The following is a 23,189-nucleotide window of genomic DNA, read 5'->3' as shown; positions in this document are numbered from 1 at the left end:
TTTTAGCAGCAGTTCATCTGAGATCGGGTGAGGATTTTAGTCTGAGGAAACACCAGCTGAGAAGTTGGCAAGGTGAGGTTGGGTGTGGCTTGTTCTGTTTTCTCTGATCACTCAGCATTCACCCAAATACCTGGCTTCCAAGTTTTTTTTTTTTTTTTATTAATAAGATCTTTTAAGATTCATGTTACACTGAAATTGATGTTATATCATTTAAGAAAAAAACTATGAATTTCAGAGGTCTTACAAGAATGCTATTAAGAAATAATCTTGGAAGTTGGGTGGTGCTGGCACACGCCTTTAATCCCAGCACTTGGGAGGCAGAGCCAGGTGGATCTCTATGAGTTCAAGGCCAGCCTGGTCTACAGAGCAAGATCCAGGACATGAACCAAAACTACACAGAGAAACCCTCTCTCAATAAAACCAAAATAAAAATTTGTTCATATTCATAAAGAGATTTAAATGTAAAAGAAAAACTTTCAGTACATACACACACAAAAGCCAAAAGGCTCACTGACTTAACCACAAGCTAAATTCAATGAATTAATGTTTTTCTCCATGATCTATATCTTTATTTTAAGAATCTTATTTATGATAATATACTAAGGATAAGCTTGAAGCCCTAATACCTGACAAATGAGAGTTTGTCCTAATGACAACAGTGTGCTTGATTATTAAATACTGCTAACTACTGAGTTCACTATGAGGGTATTGACACAAAATTGTCAGATAAATGTGAAATGTATAAATACAAAGAGAAAAACAACAGTAGATTTATTAATGTGCTTATTTACCAAAAGAAGGTATCAAGGACACATTTCATCACATGACTATCTTGATGCATTTCTATATAAAGAGTAAAAATGAACTTTTACCCAGAAAGAAATATGAACTTTTCAAAAACTTTAATAGTCCCTTAACTTTGCTCTGATTGTAAAAGTATGTTACTATCTTTTTTATTTTTTATTTGTTCTTTGAGAATTTCATACACAATACTGTGACATATTCTTTTCCATCCTCCAAACCCTTCTAGATCTCCCTCCTTACCCTCCCAACTTCACGTCATTTCTCTTCCTTAAAAAGGAAGTTTTTAAAGCATAGTTGTGAACAAGCAAATATGTCAACTGGGCTATGTTTGCAAATCTTATTAACACTCACTGATAATCTCAGTCGTGGTTTTAATAATGGTGATCAGTTATGTCAGGTTTTGTTTTTACGAACAAAATCAGAACAGGTATAGAGATCATTGACGCAGTGGTTAACCTGACTTCAAGATGTGTGCTGAGAGTGAATTCTGATTTATGCTTTCTAGGCTAAAGTTTCTGGGAAACTTCCATTTAAAAGCAGTTTTCTGCCTAAATGAAACCTATTTCTCACAGTGGTTGTTAATACTGAAAGAAATTACTGTTGATTTCATGATTACAACAGTCTTAATATTTCTCTTAAATTGTATTTATAATTTCATTTTTTGTTACCTACGATTTCACTGTAAACCTCCCACTATAATGCATTTTTACCTTCCCTTGTCTTTCTCTTTTCCGCAGAAAAAAAGTATGACCTCAACATCCAAAGGCATTCTCCGTCCATTTCTAATCGTCTGCATTATCCTGGCCTGCTTCATGGCATGTCTGCTCATTTACATCAAACCCACCAACAGCTGGGTCTTCAGTCCAATGGAGTCTGCCAGTTCTGTGCTGAAAATGAAAAATTTCTTCTCCTCAAAAACGGATTATTTTAATGAAACCACTATTCTGGTGTGGGTGTGGCCATTTGGGCAGACCTTTGATCTTACATCCTGCCAAGCGATGTTCAACATCCAAGGGTGCCATCTTACAACAGACCGCTCACTGTACAACAAATCCCACGCGGTCCTGATTCACCACAGAGACATCAGCTGGGATCTGACTAATTTACCTCAGCAGGCTAGGCCACCCTTTCAGAAATGGATTTGGATGAATTTAGAGTCTCCCACTCATACTCCTCAAAAGAGTGGCATCGAACACTTGTTCAACCTGACACTAACTTATCGCCGTGATTCAGATATTCAAGTGCCTTATGGCTTCTTGACGGTGAGCACAAACCCCTTTGTGTTCGAAGTGCCAAGCAAAGAGAAGTTGGTGTGCTGGGTTGTGAGTAACTGGAACCCTGAGCATGCCAGGGTCAAGTATTATAACGAGCTCAGCAAGAGTATTGAAATCCACACCTATGGGCAAGCATTTGGAGAATACGTGAACGATAAAAACCTGATTCCCACCATATCTACTTGCAAATTTTATCTTTCTTTTGAAAACTCAATTCACAAAGATTACATCACAGAAAAGCTCTATAATGCATTTTTAGCTGGCTCAGTACCTGTTGTCTTGGGACCATCTAGGGAAAACTATGAGAATTATATTCCAGCTGATTCATTCATTCATGTGGAAGATTATAACTCTCCCAGTGAGTTGGCAAAGTATCTGAAGGAAGTTGACAAAAACAATAAGTTGTACCTTAGTTACTTTAACTGGAGGAAGGATTTCACTGTAAACCTCCCACGATTTTGGGAGTCACATGCATGCCTGGCTTGTGATCATGTAAAAAGGCATCAAGAGTATAAGTCTGTTGGTAATTTAGAGAAATGGTTTTGGAATTAAAGTTTCCATCATTTTCACATTTTATGAATTATAATAATGTAACATCATTCAAGTTGTGAGGATAAGAAGAGAAACAATTTGCTTTGTGTCACAGTTTATTTTTATCACCCTCTCTTGAACAACATGTATATTTTGATGGAAATTTTTAAGAGCTCGAAATTAGCAATCAGTCCATTTGGTTTTAAATTATCCTGTATATATGTGATAATGAACACTGAAAATAATTTATTCTTCATTTTCATTTGTAAACATTCTTTTTCACATTTTATAGCTGCCTGTAAAGTAAATTTATGATTCAATTGTTCCTGCATCAATAAGATCTTTAAACTGTTTGGGAAATGGAAATGTATATCCTAAAATATGAAAGATTTTTACCAAGTATTATAATGTCTAGATTCTAGCTCTATGAACAATGTTAACAAAGAAGGATCAGAGTATCACTTCATTCTTAACCTCATTGACTTAACTGATGTTGTTTTTACCTGTTTACCATATTTGTGAAGGCAGACTTACTCATGTAGTAAATAAGAAAGATATGAAGCAGAAATGTTATTAGACTTCACACTCATTTTCATTAAGTTGTTTTGCAAATGCAGACTCTCAACATTTTAAGTTAAGGTATCCAAGAATTTTGGGGCATACAATTTTTGTGATATTTTTAATGCCTAATAACAGCTAAGAGAAGCTTTGATTGTCCCCTTTCAAATCCTGAGCATAGTCATTGTTGTAAAAATAAACAATTTCCTCCTATAACAAGGAAAATAATATCTGCAAATACAAATAGACTATATAAATGGTAGCATTTACACAATTTTAATTACTTCTCCATTTGAATATTTTCCCAAGCATTTAAAAATTTTATTTTTCCATATTTGGTAATGAATGCATATAAAACTTAAAAGGTCTATCCTTATTTTAAAAAAACCTAAACAAAATTATTACCAATGGGTCTAATATATCATTAAATATAATAAAGTACGAACTTTCAAGGGACAGACAGTACTGACATAGAGTATGATTTCAATATGTATTTGTTAAATAAATTAATTAACAGCATTGAAAAGTCATGGGTTATTTTTGTTTGTTTCAGTAAAGGAACAGATCTAGCCTATGACTATTAATTGAAAGTGATCTTTTTTATTCCATTTTTAAAATTATTCCTACATAGCATATGTTGCTATGATATTCAGGGCTTTGCAAAACCAATATAAACTTACTATTGCACTGAATTTGGGGGCATGTTATTCATGAATTTTCACCTGCCTTCAGAAATTCTCTTCTGTAAGTTTAGCGGAGGTAGATGGACATATGCAGATGCAGTGGATTAGAGGGAAAAAAAACAGATACTGAGACTCTTACAGAAAATTATTCTCTAAAGGATTCCTAATGCTTGTGTTCTACTCTGGTCAAAATCTACAGAAAATGTAATGTTCTGATGACATCTAATTGGATCTTTTGTGGCTCATTTATAATTTTCCTATTACCTGTTACAATCAACAGAACTTACACTCACTCTCTACATAGATTATTGGGGAAGATAAATTTCAGTTCAGTAAGCAAAAACTGTGTGTCCTGTGAAAGAATGAGCTTCCCTGGCAAGGGAAGTATTTGGGCAAAGAAAGACTTCAGAATTAAATAGAGACATTGAACCTGTGTTCATTTTCTTTTTAGACATAATTACACAGGTAATGTTGTCAGCCCCAAACCAACACAGAAATAAAATAAAAATGAAAACATGTTTTCACTGCCATAAAGGGACTGTGACACTGAGCTTTCTATAAGCTCTAACTTGTACGACTCTCAATGGAGATTGTATGAGTCATTTGTTCATTTAATGAAAAGGAAAAAAAAAACTACTAGTAATTTTATCCAGTTGTTTAGCTACTCAACATGTGTTGGAATTGCAAGTTTTTCTACTCATTTGACCCATCATAGATTTTATTTCTTCTGTCCACACATTGTTTCATATATAAAGAAAGGGTCTGTATACATGGATAGTGCCTAAAGGCTCTATCATATATTTATTTGTTTAAAAGTCAATTTCATATGTGTACATCTATTCATTATGTTTTTGATCCATAAAAGGTAGGTACCTAAATATGCAAAGAGAAGCTTAGAAAGTGTTTTCTCTGAAAGCTGGAAAATAATCAGTATTGTTTCCACCCACCATTGCTAAACTGAATGCTAAGAGCCTTGAAGGCAGTTGTCTCTTCTGTTGACAATGAATCTGAGTTTATTCTTGAACTGAAACTACAACTAAATGCCAGTAATATAAGCCAAGTCAAGGCAACAAGTATTCCACTAGTGCATCTGTACATTGAAAGCCTAATACCAAGCCATGGAAATGAGTGTATGAACTTCAAGTGAACAGTGAATGGGCCAGCTATTTAACCAGAAGAAATGACAGCAATATTCGTAAGTTAAGCTCTTCTGATCTATGAGTTAATTAGATATAAAGACATTATTTACTCATGACATATGTTGAAAGGACGTGAACATGGTGATAATAGAGATTAGAATTTAAGGGTCCTATGGTTATTAATCTCATGTTTGTCTCCACCTCATCTACACCTTATTGTTCAAATATGTCCCAATTCCTATAATGTGAATATAACATTGTCACATAGGATGATATGTTCTGGGACTTCAACTTTTAAATATATAGTAAAAAAAAAATCCCTTAAGTGTTGACACTCTTTCTGATTTAATGTTTCTCCAGTTGACCTTTAGCAGAAAGAGTGAGCTTTTCTATGTTTACATGAGAGATAACCATTGAAAAGATATGCCAGTGACCACTTTTTAATAAGTCCTGTGACTTACAGTTTTTTTAAGGATATCCATGTGAAAGATAGATTGAGTCAACCAATTTGGCTTGCTGTTGGTTATAATAAAAACAGATAATATGCCTGATAATAAATGATGGCTCGAAAAAGACCATGAACAAATTTTCATTCCAAGTGCAGAAAGTCATTACAACCAGTGTTCTGAATATTTAATCGTTAATTATTGCAGACCTTATTAGTAAGAATATGTAAATAATTATTTTAAACCTTACTGATGAGAACATGTACTGAATTATCCATATCCATATTTAAAGAAGGAAAACATGACAGCCATATCTTGTAGGACAGCTATGACTTGATATAAAGTAGAAACTATAAAAAAAAATCTTAGTAGCAAAGTAGCAACAGCTTACAAGGTTCATATTTACTGTGAAAAGCATAGCCCTGGAATATGTGGAGCTTAGACCAAAAGCCTTGAGGTATAAAATGATAGATTACTTAAGGAATTATTTGCTGGGCCTTTAAATTCTTTCTTCTAATGAGAGATTAAATAAGAGAGGAACAAAAGCAGAAAATAAATTACTGAGATTTTTTTCACTTGTCTATTTTCAGACTAGATTCCATGGCTGTTACTCACCCAGAAAGTGTTTGATGTGAATTAATGTTTCATAAAAGTTAGTTCTCCATGATTACTTTGTGTTTGATCATGTCTGCCGCCTCTCATAAACTCTAATATCAAGGGAAGGGGGTGTTAAAAATTGTAATCAAGCTACTGAATACAATAGACTTTAGAAGCTAAAGGATAAGTAGTTCCTGATGAAGGAGGGGTTATTAACACATGCCTAATAAATGATTACATCAATAAAATTAGTGGGCATGAAAAATACTTTTAATGTCAAAATACCAGCTTCTTCCGGCTAAATGGAGATAATTTTTATATTAACTTTACTGTTCCCCTTGCTCCCTGGATAGAGAGGGCAGACAGTATAAGTTCTTATCATGCTTTAAGAACCCAAAAGAGAGCCTGGAGAGATGGCTCAGAGGTTCAATTCCCAGCAACCTTCTGGGTGGCTCAAAGCATCTATAATAGAATCTGATTACCTCTTCTGACATATAGGTATACATGCAGAGCACACATACATACATACTCATACAAGTATATAAAATTTTTAAAAAAGAACCCAAAAGAAATAGAATGTTAAGAAAGATTAAACTAGATTTGGAAATTGTTGGTATTCTACTCTTCAGCTGTTTCTAGTAGAAAGAAATTATTATGTAAAGAGGATACAAAATGAAGCACCATGATAAGCAAATATATATTATCGAACTGTGAGGAGAGAAAACAGTTATACTCTTCATCCTTTGCTACTTGCACTTGTTGCATTTTGAAAATATTGCAAACATCAGTCAGTCAGGTGATTTCTGATTGTAGCCATCTCTCCTCCAGAGATTTTATGGTACTTTGAAATTGGGTAAACTCTGCTACTATCCGAAGTGTGGTCCCTCTTTGTAATTCATATTCAATCACATATATTCATAAACAGTTAATAGAGTCTAAGTGGGAGACACACTGTTAAACTAGAAAGATAAGTAATTCTACCCTAGGCTATCATTGCAACAAATTGTAGCATTGAGAAAGTAACTTAACCTCTATGGATGACTATGTCTGTAAGGATTCCCTCAGCACCACTGCTCTTTAATGTAAGGCCTAAATTGATGTGTGCATAAATTTGAATTTCAAATTTCCTTGACCATCTAGAAATATTTTTGAAAGTTAATACTCTAAATAGAATTTCTTCTTATTTCTCTACAAAAATATATAAATATTTAAAGCATGAAACTGGTTAGTCTAATAATGAAAGGAACATAATCTAGCTTCTTTACTGAAACTTACAATGTAGCAAGTGCTCAATTAACTAATCTTTTTCCTTTATATTCTTCTTCTTAGGTCTTTTGTAACACACTTTTTTGAGAACTTGATTTCCTGTAGAAAATCAACCATATACTGAACCCTGTTCTAAAACTTTTCAGATTTTTCTGTACTATTAAAAATCTTACTATAGTAATCAAAACTATTTATTGATGCAAAACTCAGGAAGTCAGTGGAAGTACATCAGGCTGTTCTTCAACAACAGGAATATACAGTTTGAGTGTATAAGATTGTGAGTGTGTATTTAGAAATTTTATACTTTTAACCCATGACTAACTAATGTTCATTCATTTAACATACTTTGAATGTATTTTACTTTAAAATTAAATTCCCTACCAATAATTTTTAAAGCATTACACAAAGCATTGTTCCCAAGCAATGTGATCTAGAATTTGTAAAAGAATTTACTCATAACTGACAACTGATCCCTGTTCCATGCAAGTGGAACCACTCCAACTAAGAATCAAAAAGAAGGAATAAGGAAGAAGCCATGCTATTAGTACAAAATTATCCTGTGCTTGCCAGGGGTTCTCAGACTCACATCTGCCTTGGGGACTCCCTATATCAATGGTATAAGAATCATTTACATGATTTGAAATATCGTTATGATATATGACATTGTTGCCCTAGGTCCACAATTTTAATAACTCCCTAGACAATTCTGACATGTTGCTAGTTTTGGTAGTCTCTGTCCTGCTTATTAAATAGAAATCATTCTATATTGAAACAATACAGACATAAGATACTACCATTTTTAGCTAACTTGGAATCTTCTTAGATATATTGATAGGTATTATTGTATTTCATAACTCAAGATTTTCCACATGGTTAATTATGTCTTGCACAGTTGTACTGTTCTTCAGCTAACACTATGATTTAGGACAAACTATTTACCATTTCTAGCTGTTTACCTGGAGAATTTTTCTTTTACTCTTTCCCTTAGTTTTTAAATGCTTTTTTTTTATTTTTCAGCATAAAAACAAGGGTAGACAGTTATATGGATCTCTTACAGCCATCAAACCATTCAACATGCTTGACCATTGCTTTTCTGGGTCTCAGAAGCCTGTGTGACAGCTAGGATATGGCAACAAGTTATAACACTGTAGGTTGTCCACAATGATGAATTCAAAATTAAATGTGAGCTATGCTATTCATTAGCTGTGCTTGAGCTCTTCATCTCTGTTAGTATCAGGTTCTGTGTATGTATAATAGGGGTAGCCTATTTTACAAACAAATGAATGCACCCCTAAAATAATAGACCATGATATATACATATATTTATATGTATGTGTGTGAGTGTTCCACCACTAAGGTACACTCTCAGTTATAAAAGAAAATAAGAGAAATCTAGAACATATCCAAATTTCAGCTCTAACATCTGTTGGTGTTTAGCTGGAAGCTCACAAAAATTGATGAAAATTTAAACAATCAAAGGGCAAATACTGAATAGAAGGGATATGCACAAACACAGTGTGGAAACATGCAGTAACATCTACTGGAATTAGAAAGTACTGGGAGGGGTTCTGGGTTGTGGCAGTGATGGATAGACAGCTTGCCTCACTAAGCACATATAGCATCTCCTAAAATAAGCAGGCCTTCTTTTGTTCACTGTTATGATAAATAGGTAAATTAATATTAATTTAGCATGTTAGCAGTCCATACAGCTAAAGACCAAGGATAGAATAGCAGATACATTCTCAGAGATCATTTTTCTGGTGAGGAAATTTAGAAATATCCAACAACCTGACTGAATACTTCACATCAACTGCTGGCTTAGGCACAGAACCAGCTAAGGGTAATTTACAAGAGAACCCCACCTCCCTTTACCTTTCCTAAAGATTACAGAAAATGAAAGAGTCAAAATGTTAAGATATAAGCTCATTAAACAGAAATTAATTTGTTCAGTGATGCAGAAATGAAATAATTTAGCCAGGCTGTGATTAAGACTCTGCTAACTGCATGATAAGTGGGGCTTTGACACGAACAGTCTCAGCTGTGTGTGTATGTGTGTGTGTGTGTGTGTGTGTGTATACATATATATATATATGTATATATATATATATATGTGTGTGTGTATGTATATATACATAATGTTTAAGTTCAATGTCCCAAAAAGATAGATTTAAGGAATATTTTCACCTGTAAAAAAAGAGTGATATTTAAGATAATATATTAATTTTTTAATTCTGTTTCTTTAAAAGATATTAGAAATGTTATATCTTATTAGAAAACCTCAAAAATTGAATATTTACTGAATTCTCAGGCAACTGAATATTTTTGAATTAATTGAATATGTAATGGACATCAAATAAGAGGCTAAAGTTTTAATTGTAAAATCAACCAGTGAAAAAAAAAGTGTTGCAGGTGATTTCTATAGAATCTAAAATTGGAGAAGCATGTTAACTTTTTTACTCATGCCTAAATGCCATTTTGATTAATGAGGATGTAGCAGCTAGATAATCAGGCTTGGCAAAAATGGTTCACAAAGACTCAATTAACATCCAAGACCCAAGACTCCTTATTCTGTAAGAGATACATGCACATTAAAATGTATCCCCTGTCTCAAACTGACCTCATTAGCTCCCTTCAGCCCATAGTTGAGACAACCCTTGAGATGACATCCTTGTCAATGTAAGATCACCAAATGAGTGCTCATGTGGGTAAGGATATTATGTATCTCCATGGACTATGTTGAGACCAGAGTCCAGACTACTTAATTGTCTACAGAAAACTGGAAGCCATCTATCCATAAGAAAACATATGATTTATCACAGATTCTAATGCATTGTTTTAAAAAAATTAATCAAAGGACAATATTATGTTTTTCTTCCTTTTCTTTTTCTGTGTCTTAAAATCATGTGGATAATAGAGTGTGACAATATAAAAAAAATGTTTTATAGAGTTCCTATGAATCAAAGGAGGTATGGGGGAAGGTAAAAGGCAACATACCCCCTTTCATAAATACACTGACCATACTTTTAAAATTCAGTTATCTTTTCAGTAATAATGTGGTTTATTCCCTGTCTGTACCAGCATGGGATGAAGAAGTGCTTTCAAAACACAAGATAAAGGGATAACAAGTCTAAATTCAGACCCAGATTTACATCATGCAGAAAGAAGAAATCAGCAAGAAGAAACAAGAAAATGTGAAGTAAATTCATGATCAAGTCCATTTTAGCTTTTAGCACCTATGGTGTAATTTGCTAGCATTTCTGAGCCACAGATTTCTCTTCTGTTATCCAAATGTGACAGACTGTCATTAGATTCACCTAAGAAACTCATAAATATGGAAATTGATCAGAAATATGGGCTATCATATACTCTAGACTTTTCCTCCATGCTTTTTGCCAAGTGGCTATGTTCTATGACTGGTAAGGAGTCGGACCCTTCCATACAAAGCTTGGAATAAAGTGCTGCTAAAGAAGAAAGCTATAGTGACGATCCACAAAGGAAGAACACAGAATGTGCCTATCACCTTGATTCTGTTCAATGTTGCCATATAGACCATAGCCAACACTTGAGTAGTTCACGTACTTTTCATAAAGGGACTAATACTCAAGGAATGGAGGGCAAAGCAATCACACTAAAACAAAATGTGCCAATTCTTCCAATATGTAAATTTTAAGAATCAGTAATGAATAAACTACTTCGAAAGCAATTGTATGTTTTATTATTGTAATGTAATTTGCACTATGATATTGTCATGTTCAAGCAAATTTAAAATACTCTGATATCTAATGCCAAATGTACAGTTCATAGGTTCATGTTATTTCTTATAAGAATTACATTGCATTGTGCCAGTTGATTAATGCTATTAACTTGCCCTGGGTGTATTACGATGCAGATCCAACAGGGTTGTTGTAAGCACACTAATTAGTCATCTAGGGTTTTATAGATAAAATCACACATTGATCAGAAATCACTTTTCTACTTATTTTTTTGTAGAGTATTTTTTCACACCTGAGAAAACATGATTATTTTATATCAAACATCAGTTTTTCTTTAAAATCTTATTTTAGTAGCCAATGCATGTTTGAAATAAGATGTTAAATATTATATGATGATATTAAGGTTGTGTTTGTAAGTGAAAATATGCATGCTGTAATGAATCATGCAGGTTTGAGGGAGCGTTTTTCCACTGCCATCTTCACAAGAGCTTTGTCTTAATCTGTGCATGATTTACATCCTTTCTAGAGTCCCCTTTCAGTATTTATGAAGTGATATGTGAGTCTTATTGCTGATGAGCCCCTGAGACAAGGTGCAATACTGTTCTGTTTTAGTTTTTCTTCTAATTTTGCATTATAGTGTTGTAAATTTTCACAGAAAACTTTTTCTTGGAGTTGTTGGCAATTAGCTACAATAAATAAAACAATTTCTTGGTAAATCTTACCACTGACTGCATAGCAACTTAATGTGTCAGAGCATGAAGATATGAAAAAGTCATTTTTACGAGTTCCATTATATGAATACAATATTCTGGCAGCTTTTTGTATAATCAAGAAAGGCTTATCGTTTTTGAAACACTGCCAAATCAGTACTACTGCCAAGAGGGAGAAGCATTAAGTCAGACCTGCATTACACTAACTTGAGCAATAACAGACTATCCAGACCACAGCCAATTGGTACAGCAAAGATGGGGGAATTGTAGACCAAAACTTTTGTTTCTTAGTAATTTGCAAAATGTAAGAGTATGAATTTTGGCAATAGAGTCATGCTTTTACATGCTGATAATTCAAAATGATCTTTAAAATTAAAACTGATCCCATTCTGGGGAGGATGTGTCCACGCATTTTGTTTATTTGGTCTGATTTGTTTCAGAATATACTTGTGTTTTTGAAAGGCCTAAATTCAAGCAGGTACTATGTGTAGACCAACCTCTCCCTCTCCATATGAGAAGTCATTTATCATAACACACAATGGGTAGAACATAGCTTTCAGTAATTCAAATCACCAGTATAAACATTTATAATGTTGAAAGGTGATTTCACTGTTATGTTATCAAAGCAATGGAAATCCTAGCTTTCTGTTCATTTGTTTATCTACAGAATATTGCTTCTTTGAGGTCTAATTTTATCAGCAACAATGAAGTTAATGTAATGCTAAGAAAATTGACTCTAGTTACTATTCCAAGTCAAAATCCTGAAGCTGAGTCCTGATGTAGTCCAAAAGAAAAGCATTGATTCACATAATGAGCAGCCAGCCTCAGAGAGGATGACTACAACAGTCATGATATCATAAGTGTGAGCAGTCCAGTCTGCCACAGAAAGGATGACTGCATTGCACCATTCATTCATGATATTGCATTTGTGGGAAAGAATAACTATGCCATTCATTACACTGCAGGTGTGTAACAGTCAGCAAACCTCTGATCTGCTCTCCTAGTTTGATACTGCATGCATCCCTTCATTGAGTTTACCTGTAAGTAACAACACTTTGTGGCAGCTAAGCAAATATTTTAATAAGCCATTAAAGGCAAGATGTCATAGGAAATCTGTACTTTCCACTATTTGGAGAAATTGTACTTTCCATAAATTAAACTGGAATTGCCATTTGAAATTTCTTTCCCTTAAAAATATGCCATTACAATGTATGCTCCTGTTCATTGATGCCTTTTAAGCTTATAACTATATGATGTGACTGCTACAATTTTGTGAAATTTTGTTTAGCAATCAATGGTTTTTATAACCTGCACAAAGATTCCAATGCAGAAGAAAATGTGTAAAGAATTTGAGCCTGTATGTAAGATGTCTCTTCCTTATGTGACATTTACTATATTCAATGTAAATACCTCACTGATTTGACACTGGAGTTATTAGATGTGTAAATAATGATGTTCTATTTGGGCCTAATGAATTCCTGTAACGTGAATATTTAAAATAAAAGGATTCAATTTAAATGTACAATAGTTTTGGTTATTTAAAATGGTTATGTTCAATGTATTCCCTCGGAATCTATTTTGACTCACATGCAAATCTAGATTTGCTGATATTGAATCAAAAATACATTTATCAGATTACACATTCCTTATAGATATCAAACTAAATGTCAACAATCAGTGTACACATGGAGATATTTAAGCACTGGTTGAATGGGCTCAATACTGCAACTAGACCCATTAATAATTGGATTTCACTGCATGGAGATCAGGAAAACCTCATTTTTTCCTGATCTTAACCTTAAAGAACTTGTTTTCTGTTTTCTCTAGTCTCTGATTCTATACAGCCCCACCTCAGTCTCTAATTCAGGCCTGCAGAGTCAACAATAGCTAATACACACACACACACACACACACACACACACACACACACACACACACACACACTGTGGACATCTCCTTTCAACCATCTGCTTCTTCTGATTGCCATCAGTCATCTAATAACATGAAGACCACTGTGGAAGAATTTCAACACATCTCCCTTCTCTCACCCTTTATGTAATGGTATTGGTGTAAATTGCAAGCCTGATTCTTTTTCTTTTCATTGAATTGATCACTTTTTCTTCTGATTTGTTACCACTGGCTTCATTAAGTTGACAAAATTTGAAAAAAAATTTACCTGCACTGACCGACTCCTCAAAATTTCAGGATCCATGTTTGACATTCTTTCTAATAATAGAAATAAATAATAAAATATGACAGAGGAAAAGTTCTACTAGAGTGAACCTGTGATCCCAATTGCTCTACCCCTCTCCCAAAACTCAGACACTTATTAGGATCCTTCATGGATTTGTCTATTTTTAGATAAACTCATTTGGTAGTAGCTTATTTTATTTTTTTATATTTGACTTCCTCACAAATTTTATAAACTCTTCTTTGCTTCTAACTCATCCTCCATTGACACCTCCCATGTCACCGTCACCCATTTCCCAGGCAGTCCTGCCATTGGCATGATTCATGTGATCCACTTCCCAGGAAATTCCTATCCCTGATGAAGTCCTAGCATCCTTAATATTACATTCAAAGAAATATATGCTATGACTCAAAATATATTCCAGATATAAAATATTTCAAAATATTCTAAAGCAAAAGAAAGCAGAAAACGTGGTTATTATTTTTGTAGAAGTGAGAATTTAGTTAGCAAATTATACAAGCCCTTCAATGGGGATATGAGCAAATTCTTAGGGACAAAATAAGGTAAACAAACTTTGTAATTTTAATGGAACATTCATAGAAAATAGGCATAGGGGTATTTATAATATATGAGAATATGAAGAACTTGACAAAGTAATAAATGTATAATAGGTTAGATGATTGGAGCTGGCTTACCTTGATTTGATTTATATGGCAGCATCAAAAGTTCTTGAAAATTTATCAGCACATGTACAATATGTGGAAACCACAAAATACATAATTATGATAATGTTAATCATTTAAAAATAACCAGTATTAAATGATATACCCATTCTTATGTCTAAATTCAAGGTATGTTAAGATACAGTATATGTATTTAGCTAACAGAGAAGAATGATGTGGAAGCCCCAAGTATTTGAGTCCTAGAGATAGACTGCTCATGTTTCATTCTCATATCTCCCTCTTCTAACTGTAAAACTCATGAGCAGCATTTCACTATTTCCTTATCTCAAAAACTAGGAGCTCCCACTAGTTTGGCTTGGTTATCTCTGTACATTTCCCCATCATGATCTTGATTCCCATTGTTCATAAAATTCCTCTTCTCTCTCTTCAACTGGACTCCTGGAGCTCAGCCTGGTGCTTGGCTGTGGATCTCTACATTTGTTTTCATCAGTTACTGAATGAAGGATCTATGATGACAGTTGGGGTATTCACCAATCTGATTACTGGGGTAAGCCAGTTCAGGCACACACTCCACTATTGTTAGTAGTCTAAGGTGGGGTCATCCTTGTGGATTCCTGGGAACTTCCCTAGCACCTGGTTTCTCCCTATCCCCTTGATGTCTTCATGAACTGTAGACTAACAGCTGTGGAGCCTCCATGGGACTGGACTAGGCCCTTTTCATAGGTGAGACAGTTGTGTAGCTTGACCTGCTTAAGGGGAACCTAGCAGTGAGATCAGGATTTATCCCTGGTGCATGAACAGGCTTTTTGGAGCCTAGTGCCTAAGGTGGGACATCTTACATAGCCTTGGTGTAGGGGAAGGGGCTTGGACCTGCCTCAACTGAATTACCAGGCTCTGCTGACTTCCCATGGGAGGCCTTGCCTTGAAGAAGGTAGGAATGGCACAGGGGAGGTGGGGGGAGGCTGGGGAGAGGAAGGAAGGGGGATTTGTCATTAGTATGTAAAATTAATAGAAAATTTTTTAATAATAAAAAAAGAAAGAAGAAAACTAGGAGCATAGCTCAATCTTAAAGTACTTGGCTAGCATATATGAGGATCGTATATGAGGATATATATGAGGATCCAAGCATCATAAAAATAGCACATTAAGTAAAGTAATACACCAAATAAATTTACAAGAGGACAGGACTAAATAGTAGTGCAAGTATTTTCCACCACATCTTTTCTTCAGTCCTTCCAATCATTTTTAAACCATTTCTTCTAAAATATACTGTGTTATTAATTCAATTACTATTATATTAAGTGGGAAGACAGTAAAAATGCTTTCATCACAAAGAATGTAACTCAATGTTTCAGAGTCAAGAAAAATGTTGAATATTTGAAAACCTACAGTCAGTGATCAGAATACCCTGAAACAAACAAACAAACAAAAAACTGTAATCACATCTGAAACTCTGGGAATCACCAAATATAGAAGCAAACTGGTAATAGTGGTAACTACTATTTTAAAAGCCTTTTGACAAACTTTTGGGGACAGAGTCTCAGTTTGAGAAAAGCTGAGAACTGTTTATCAGGTAGGTAATGGTCTTTATTTCTCATCTATCTTATACTATGAAAACATTTTAGAAATGGGAATATATTCAAAAACAGTATGTTGCCAAAGTTATCAGGATGATGAGCCTGATTTCCAGAAGCCTGGTGGACATAAAGTATGACAGCAGAGTCTGGAAAAAGAAAACATAGATTATTATTAGAGGATCAACATTACTTTCACATTGCCAGATTCTTCCAGAATGCAAAATTTAAAGCCCCAAATCTATAAGCAGCTTTAGAAGTCCAGATTTTCATTATTCAAACTGTAAGTTCTTTAACCACAAATAAATGTGTAATCTATTGCTTTAGAAACATAAACATTTATATGGCTGTTGCTGTATGATCTACACCTGCTGTTTATTTAGAAATTGACAAATTATAAATTATCATTCTTAATAAATATTCTTTCAAATAGTGTCTGTTGAATCTGTTTCTCATGTAAGGCAAGTATTACACTCTTGTACTTGCTACTCAGTGTGTGTGTGTGTTTGTGTGTGTGTGTGTGTGTGTGTGTGTGTGTGTGGTCAAAAACAGTTACAAAAGTGATTTAAAAAAGCATTACTTTTTAAGAAGGTCAGTTTACATTTCAGAAACTAAGATAACAAGTCAGGTCCTTTGAGCTGTTCTCCTCTAAAGTTCATTGCTGTTTCTTCTCTGATTTCAATAACGTAAGACATTGAGTTCAGTTATCGTCCAATGCCTGTCTTTTCCAGAGGACTGTGACGTACACTAACTGGTCTAGACCTAAGAAGTCACAGTGATTCTAGAAAATATTCTATGACCAATATGGAAATCAGCACACTCTTCTTTTTAATAATACATATGGTTTTTCTGAAAATGGTCAAGTATCTGTGTTCATGGATTCTAAATTCTGCTGGGGGCTGGTGGCACATGCCTTTAATCCCAGCACCAGGAGGCAGAGCCAGGCAGATCTCTGTGAGTTCATGGCCAGTCTGGTCTACAGACTGAGATCAAGTTCAGGCACTAAAACAACACAGAGAAACCCTGTCTAGAAAAAAATGTATGTAATGTTTTGTTCATTTCTACCCCCAATCACTTTCTTACTAACCCTCTTAAACCTCCTGAATTCCTCTTCCAAAGTCCCCCTCCTATTTTCACATCTAGCTTGCTTTTTTGTTCTATATTTATTTTAACCACTGTGTTTAATTATGTTTGTTTATATTAATAAGTATAAATGAGGAGTTATTTACTTGAGCATGAACTGTTCATCAGTGAAGAAATTGATAATACCCTCCAGTAATTATTAGCTACCCATAGTCATTTGGCAGGGATGGAGCCTCAGGGCCCTCTCCTCTGTATGATGGAGGGTTGAGGGTCCCCATTTGTATAGGTCTTTTTCAGGTAACCATTACTGGTGTGGGTTCATTAATGAAACAGCCATATCATGTCTGAAAGATAATGTTTCATAGCACTTCTTCCTATCCTCCAGCTCTTCGATTCTTTCCACCCCCTTTTCCATACTCACTGAGCCTTTGAGGGCATAAAAAAAAAATGTAATGTTTAGGGCTGAACAATTGACATCCGATTATTCTCTACACTTTTTCTTCATTCATAGTTACCCACTGCAAATAGACAATTCTCTGAACAAAGCTGAAAGAAGCACTAATTTATGGGATTAAATATAAATATTTAGAAGGCATTTTGACAACAAATCAATGTAAATATTAGGAGGAAATTTTAGCAGGCTGTAAAATGACATCCAATCTGTTTCACACTTGGTAGTCTAGACACTCAATTAAGATGAAGCCAAAACCTTTGAATATAAAAAGGAGTGGTTGTGGCATGTGTACATGAGTGGTGTATGTGCATGTTTCAGCATGTGTATGTGAGTGGTATATGTTGATGTTTTGGCATTCATATGTGAATGGAGTAGGTTTATGTTTGGTATGTATATGTGAGTGGTGTATGTGAATGTAACCTTATTCACATGTATGTGCACTTCTGACTGGCCTAAACTCCTGATAAGAAGAGAAAGGAATGGGAGGGGAGGGGAGGGGAGGGAGGGGAGGGGAGGGGAGGGGAGGGGAGGGGAGGGGAGGGAGGGGAGGAGATCAGAGTGGACACATTCTACCCTGTCATGTGTTTTTTTCCATTAAGCATAATGCAACAAGAACACTCACTGAATGCCTACCAGATGCCAGTGCCAGGCTCTGATACTTCTATATATCATTAACCATGAGACAAAAAGAACTACATTCTTCAATAAATTTCTAATTCCCATTATGCAGTTATAGCAAAATAAAATGGACTAAAGCAATGGTTTATATCTCATAATACAGATCATAAAAGGAATAAATAAATAAATCAACATCAAGTATACAAATCAAATTTCATGCATGAAACCAAATTCCTCCAATAATTTTTTAAATGTCAGCAATGCATATGGAAACAGCATTCAGAAAAATATGTGAAAGCAAAATATTAAGTAGTCTGTTTTTAAATGAGTTATAGTGCTCTAAGAAGTCATCAAAAAGTAAAAGTTGCTTTAAATGGGTTTAATTTACTTTACTTTTTGGTTAAAAAATAGTATTAATGAATTCAAAATGAGTCCAAGGAAGCAGTTTCTTTTTCAACTCCAAGTGGTGATCAGTATTCCCCCAACCCACCACTGCCACCAGATACACCTACTTAGTTCTGCTGCATTTTTAGACAATGGTAGATTAAGATGCAAATCTGTCCTCACATCTTTCAAGGTTTTATTCTCAAACAGATTTTTAGACAGAGAAGAACCCTATTTCAGTGGGGAGAAATTCACTGGATACAACTAGAAACAGTCACAGAAAGGGTATTCTTTGACTTAGGAATCACGATAAGAGGAGATGAATTCTAAAATACAGAGAAGAAGAAATATAGAGAGAATATAAAGAAGAAGAAAATGTAATTTAGTTCCATGTTGTGTCTGAACAAAGAGGAATAAGCATTTTAATGTAACATTTAATATTATAGTAACTTAAAAGTGTACAGCAACACTACACTTAAGATTTAAGAATAACATCACTGATACAATGCACTGCTTATTAACAGATTCAGGGAAAATACTATGATCTCTGATTCTGAAATCATGGACTAAAGATTATACCAAAACTTTCTTCTGAGGAGAGTTAAAAATCTGAATGAACTATAAAGATCTTTTTAAAAAATCATTTGCTGGTTCATAATACATTTTTTAGAGTTAAGGTAAGATAAAAAGCAGATGAATCTAGTGCTTTTAACATGATTGGGAAAATTCTGCTGAGGAATTACACAGCTATTAAAGTACCTGTCACTGAAAGCAAAGCCAATTTGTATTTTATACACTTTGAATGTCTTCAAAATTTTGGGGTAATGAAAATTAATTCTAAGCAGCAATTAACAGTGAAAACCCTACATACTTTACTGTTCATTTTAGGCAGGAATCTATAAAGTCAGATATGCAGATGGGGTCATAAAGAATGGTGTGCAAGGACTGCCATCAGACCACCTGAACATATCATCCTACTTCATATCAAAGCCCAGTTTCAAGTTCTACAGCTAAGAAACATCAAGGGTCAGCAGAAACAACAGAAATCATTAGAAGAAGCTGCATCGCCATGCATTACCCATCATTCATTCAATAATCTTCCTGATAGAAAGGCCATAACACGAAAATAAAGAGGCAAACCACTAGAATAATTGTAAATGAAAAGTAAATAATAACCATGTTCAAAAGGGAAATAGAAACAGATACTGAAGATCCTAGAGCTGAGATGACAGAGTTTCTAGTCTGGAAAAGCAACAAAGATAAACTGTATTTCAGACAGGATGCCAAATCACAGGAGGTAGGAAGGAAGGGGAGAAAGAAGGGTAAAGGAGAAGACAATAAAAGAAGAGAAAGGGAAAGAGAGAGACAGAGACGGAGTGAGACAGAGAGGGAGAATCTTAAAATATCCACTAGACTAATCATAGGGGACAGAAGAAAGAGAAGAAACAAAATTGTCTAGAGATCAGGGAAATACTCATTAAAACTGCTTGAGGATTTGATCCCGTCCCAGAAAGAACAGACAAGACCATGGAAACAAGGGACAGCAACTAACTGCTGTTGAAAATATGGGGAAAGGGGGACCTTCCTTCATTCTTGATGAGATTGCAAGTTGATGTGGTCCCTATGGAAATCAATTTGAAAGTTTCTTAGAAAGATAAAAGTAGATCTACCATATGACTAGCTATACCACTTCTTGGCATATGCTCAAAAATCTCAACATTCTATACGACAAATTACTTTTCTCAGCCATGTTCATTGCCACTTTATTCAGAAAGGCAAAGATCCAGACACAACCTAAATATTCTTCAACTGTTGAGTGGATAATGAAAATGTGATGCATATACACAATGAAATGCTATTTGGTTGTCAAGTGAAATAAATTAATAAAATTTTCAGGTAAATGGTTCAAACCATGAAAGTAATATACAAAGTGAGGTAACCCAGATTCAGAGGACAAACACTGAATATTCTGTTGTTTGGGAATCCTAGCTATGAATCTTTGTGTAGCAGAATCTTAAAAGGTCTTATTAATAAAATCAAGCCTGTACCTGGAAAACGGGACCCCAAGAAAGACACGGAGAAATGGATGAGATCTACATGAACAGCCTGGACATGAGTGGGAGCAATGAAGGGCGAGGGTCGAGGGAAAGAGAACGGGAGATCCTAGCTGAATCAAGAAAAGAGAGGGAGAACAAGGAATAGGAGACCATGGTAAATGAAGACCACATGAGAAAAGGAAGAAACAAACAGCGAAAGAGGTCCACAGAAATCCACAAAGATAACCCCACAAAAGACTGCTGGCAATGGCCGAGAGACAGCCGGGACTGACCTACTCTGGTGATGGGATGGCCAAACACCCTAATAGTTGTGCCATAAACCCCATCCAAGGACTGAGGAATCTGGATGCAGACATCCACAGCTAGGCCCCTGGTGGAGTGCTGGGAGTCTAATTAGTGAGGAAAAGGAGGGTTTATATGAGTGAGAATTGTTGAAACCAAGGTTGGATAAATCACAGGGACAAATAACCAAATGAATGGAAACACATGAACTATGAACCAAAGGCTGAGGGCCTCCCAACTGGATCAGGCCCTCTGAATAGGTGAGACAGTCGATTGGCTTGATCTGTTTGGGAGGCATCTAGGCAGTGGTACCAGGTCCTGGGCTCATTGCATGAGTTTGCTGTTTGAAACCTGGGACTTATGCAGGGACGCTTGGCTCAATCTGGGAGGAGGGGACTGGACCTGCCTGGACTGAGTTCATCAGGTTGACCCCAGTCCTCGGGGGAGACCTTGATCTGGAGGAGGAGGTGGGAATGGGGGTGGGCTGGGAGGGAAGGGGAGGGGGGCAAGAAGGGAGAGAACAAGGGAATCTGTGGCTATTATGTAGAACTGAATAGTATTGTAAAATAAAATAAAAAAAAAAATCAAGCCTGATGCCAGGTATTGGGGTGAATGCTGGAAGATCAGAGAAGCAGAACAAGCCACAGCCACTTCACCTTGCCAATTCCTCAGCTGATCCTGTTTCCTTAGATTGGAAGCTTCTGTGGCCTCATCTGAATGGTTCTCAGATGAACTAAAAAGTCTAAAAGCTTAACCAGGTAGTTCCTGGTTTTCATGCCTTTTATACCTTTCTGCTTCCTGCCATTATTTCTGGGGATTAAAGGCTCTTGTCACCATGCCTGGCTGTTTCCACTGTGGCCTTGAACTCACAGATGTATCTCTGCCTCTGGGATGCTAGGATTAAAGGCGTGTGTGCCACCATTGTCTGACCTCTATATCTAGTGGCTGTTCTGTTCTCTGAGCCCATATAAGTTTATTAGGGTGCACAATATTTTGGGGAACACAATATCACCACATCTTTGAATATATATATATATATATATATATATATATATATATATATATCACCTGGAGTAAAAACAGAAACCAGAAAAGTAAAAAGAGAACATTGGGGTGAACAAGGAGGATCTCTAGAGATGGGGGATAATAGGATACAGTTGATATGAAAGGGAACCTGAACAAACTAGGTTGGGGATAACTGTAGAGAGGGAGAGAGGACAATACTAAGGGAGAGGAAGGAAATGGGGGCAAAGAACACCAACATGACCAACACGACTGAAGAAACTGTACGAAAACATGGTATTTAAGCTTTATTTAGATAGATAGATAGATAGATAGATAGATAGATAGATAGATAGATAGATAGATAGTTAGATAGATACATAGATAGATAGATAGATAGATAGATAGATAGATAGATAGATAGATAGATAGACAGATAGATAGATTTAGTGGTGATGGTTTGAAAGAAAATGTCCCCCAATGGAAGTGACACTATTAAAAGTTGTTGCTTTACTAGAGCAGGTATGGCCTTGTTGGAAGAAGTGTGTCACTGTGGAGGTAAGGTTTTGAGATCTCACATAGACTCAAGCCATGCTCAGTGACCACTTCCTGTTGTCTGCAGGTTAGTATGTAAGAACCCTCAGCTCCTTTTCCAGTACCATATTTGCCTGCAGGCTGTCTTGATTCCCACCATGATGATAATGAACTAAATCTCAAGCAAACCACCACAATTAAATGTTTTCCTTTATAAGAGATCGTCATGCTCACAGTGTCTTTTCACATATACTATGTATGTACATATGTAAAAAGTTTAAATGGCATTACACCAGTTGTAGTGATAATGCTGCTCATAAGAACAACAGACTACCTGACAAGAAACCTAGAATTAAGCATGGAAAGCCTCCCTTCAAGCTGTTGGTCAGTAAAATCCTGAAGAATCCCAAAATAATATAGGTTTGCACTTGCTCTTTGTTGACTTCCCAAACTTGAAGATTTCATTCCCAAAGACACTTCATGCACAGAACATGGAGGAATCCAGCTGGAACTAAACTGAAAGCCTCCTTCCTACGCTAGTTCATACTATCTGAAGGTGCTATAAAAACTACTAAGGAAGAAAAGCAATTAATAGTCCTAATGAGC

At 35.3% G+C, this 23,189-nt stretch overlaps 1 protein-coding gene across 10 annotated transcripts in view; it reads left to right on the top strand.

The window, feature by feature from the left end:
• Nucleotides 1–13,239, top strand: part of Fut9 (fucosyltransferase 9) — a 206,322-nt gene extending 193,083 nt beyond the window's left edge. For all 10 annotated transcript variants that reach the window (XM_028861164.2, XM_028861163.2, XM_028861161.2 and 7 more), the window contains one exon: nucleotides 1,542–13,239. In XM_028861164.2, the coding sequence (XP_028716997.1) occupies nucleotides 1,551–2,630 (1,080 nt within the window). In that variant the 5' untranslated portion in view covers nucleotides 1,542–1,550 and the 3' untranslated portion in view covers nucleotides 2,631–13,239. The remainder of the gene's footprint in view (nucleotides 1–1,541) is intronic.
• The last annotated feature ends 9,950 nt before the right edge of the window (nucleotides 13,240–23,189 follow it).

The sequence above is a fragment of the Peromyscus leucopus genome, chromosome 2 (genome assembly GCF_004664715.2).
Source record: "Peromyscus leucopus breed LL Stock chromosome 2, UCI_PerLeu_2.1, whole genome shotgun sequence".
Lineage (NCBI taxonomy): Eukaryota > Metazoa > Chordata > Mammalia > Rodentia > Cricetidae > Peromyscus > Peromyscus leucopus.
Note: the sequence above shows the minus strand (reverse complement) of the source record. Positions and strands in the feature narration are given on the sequence as shown.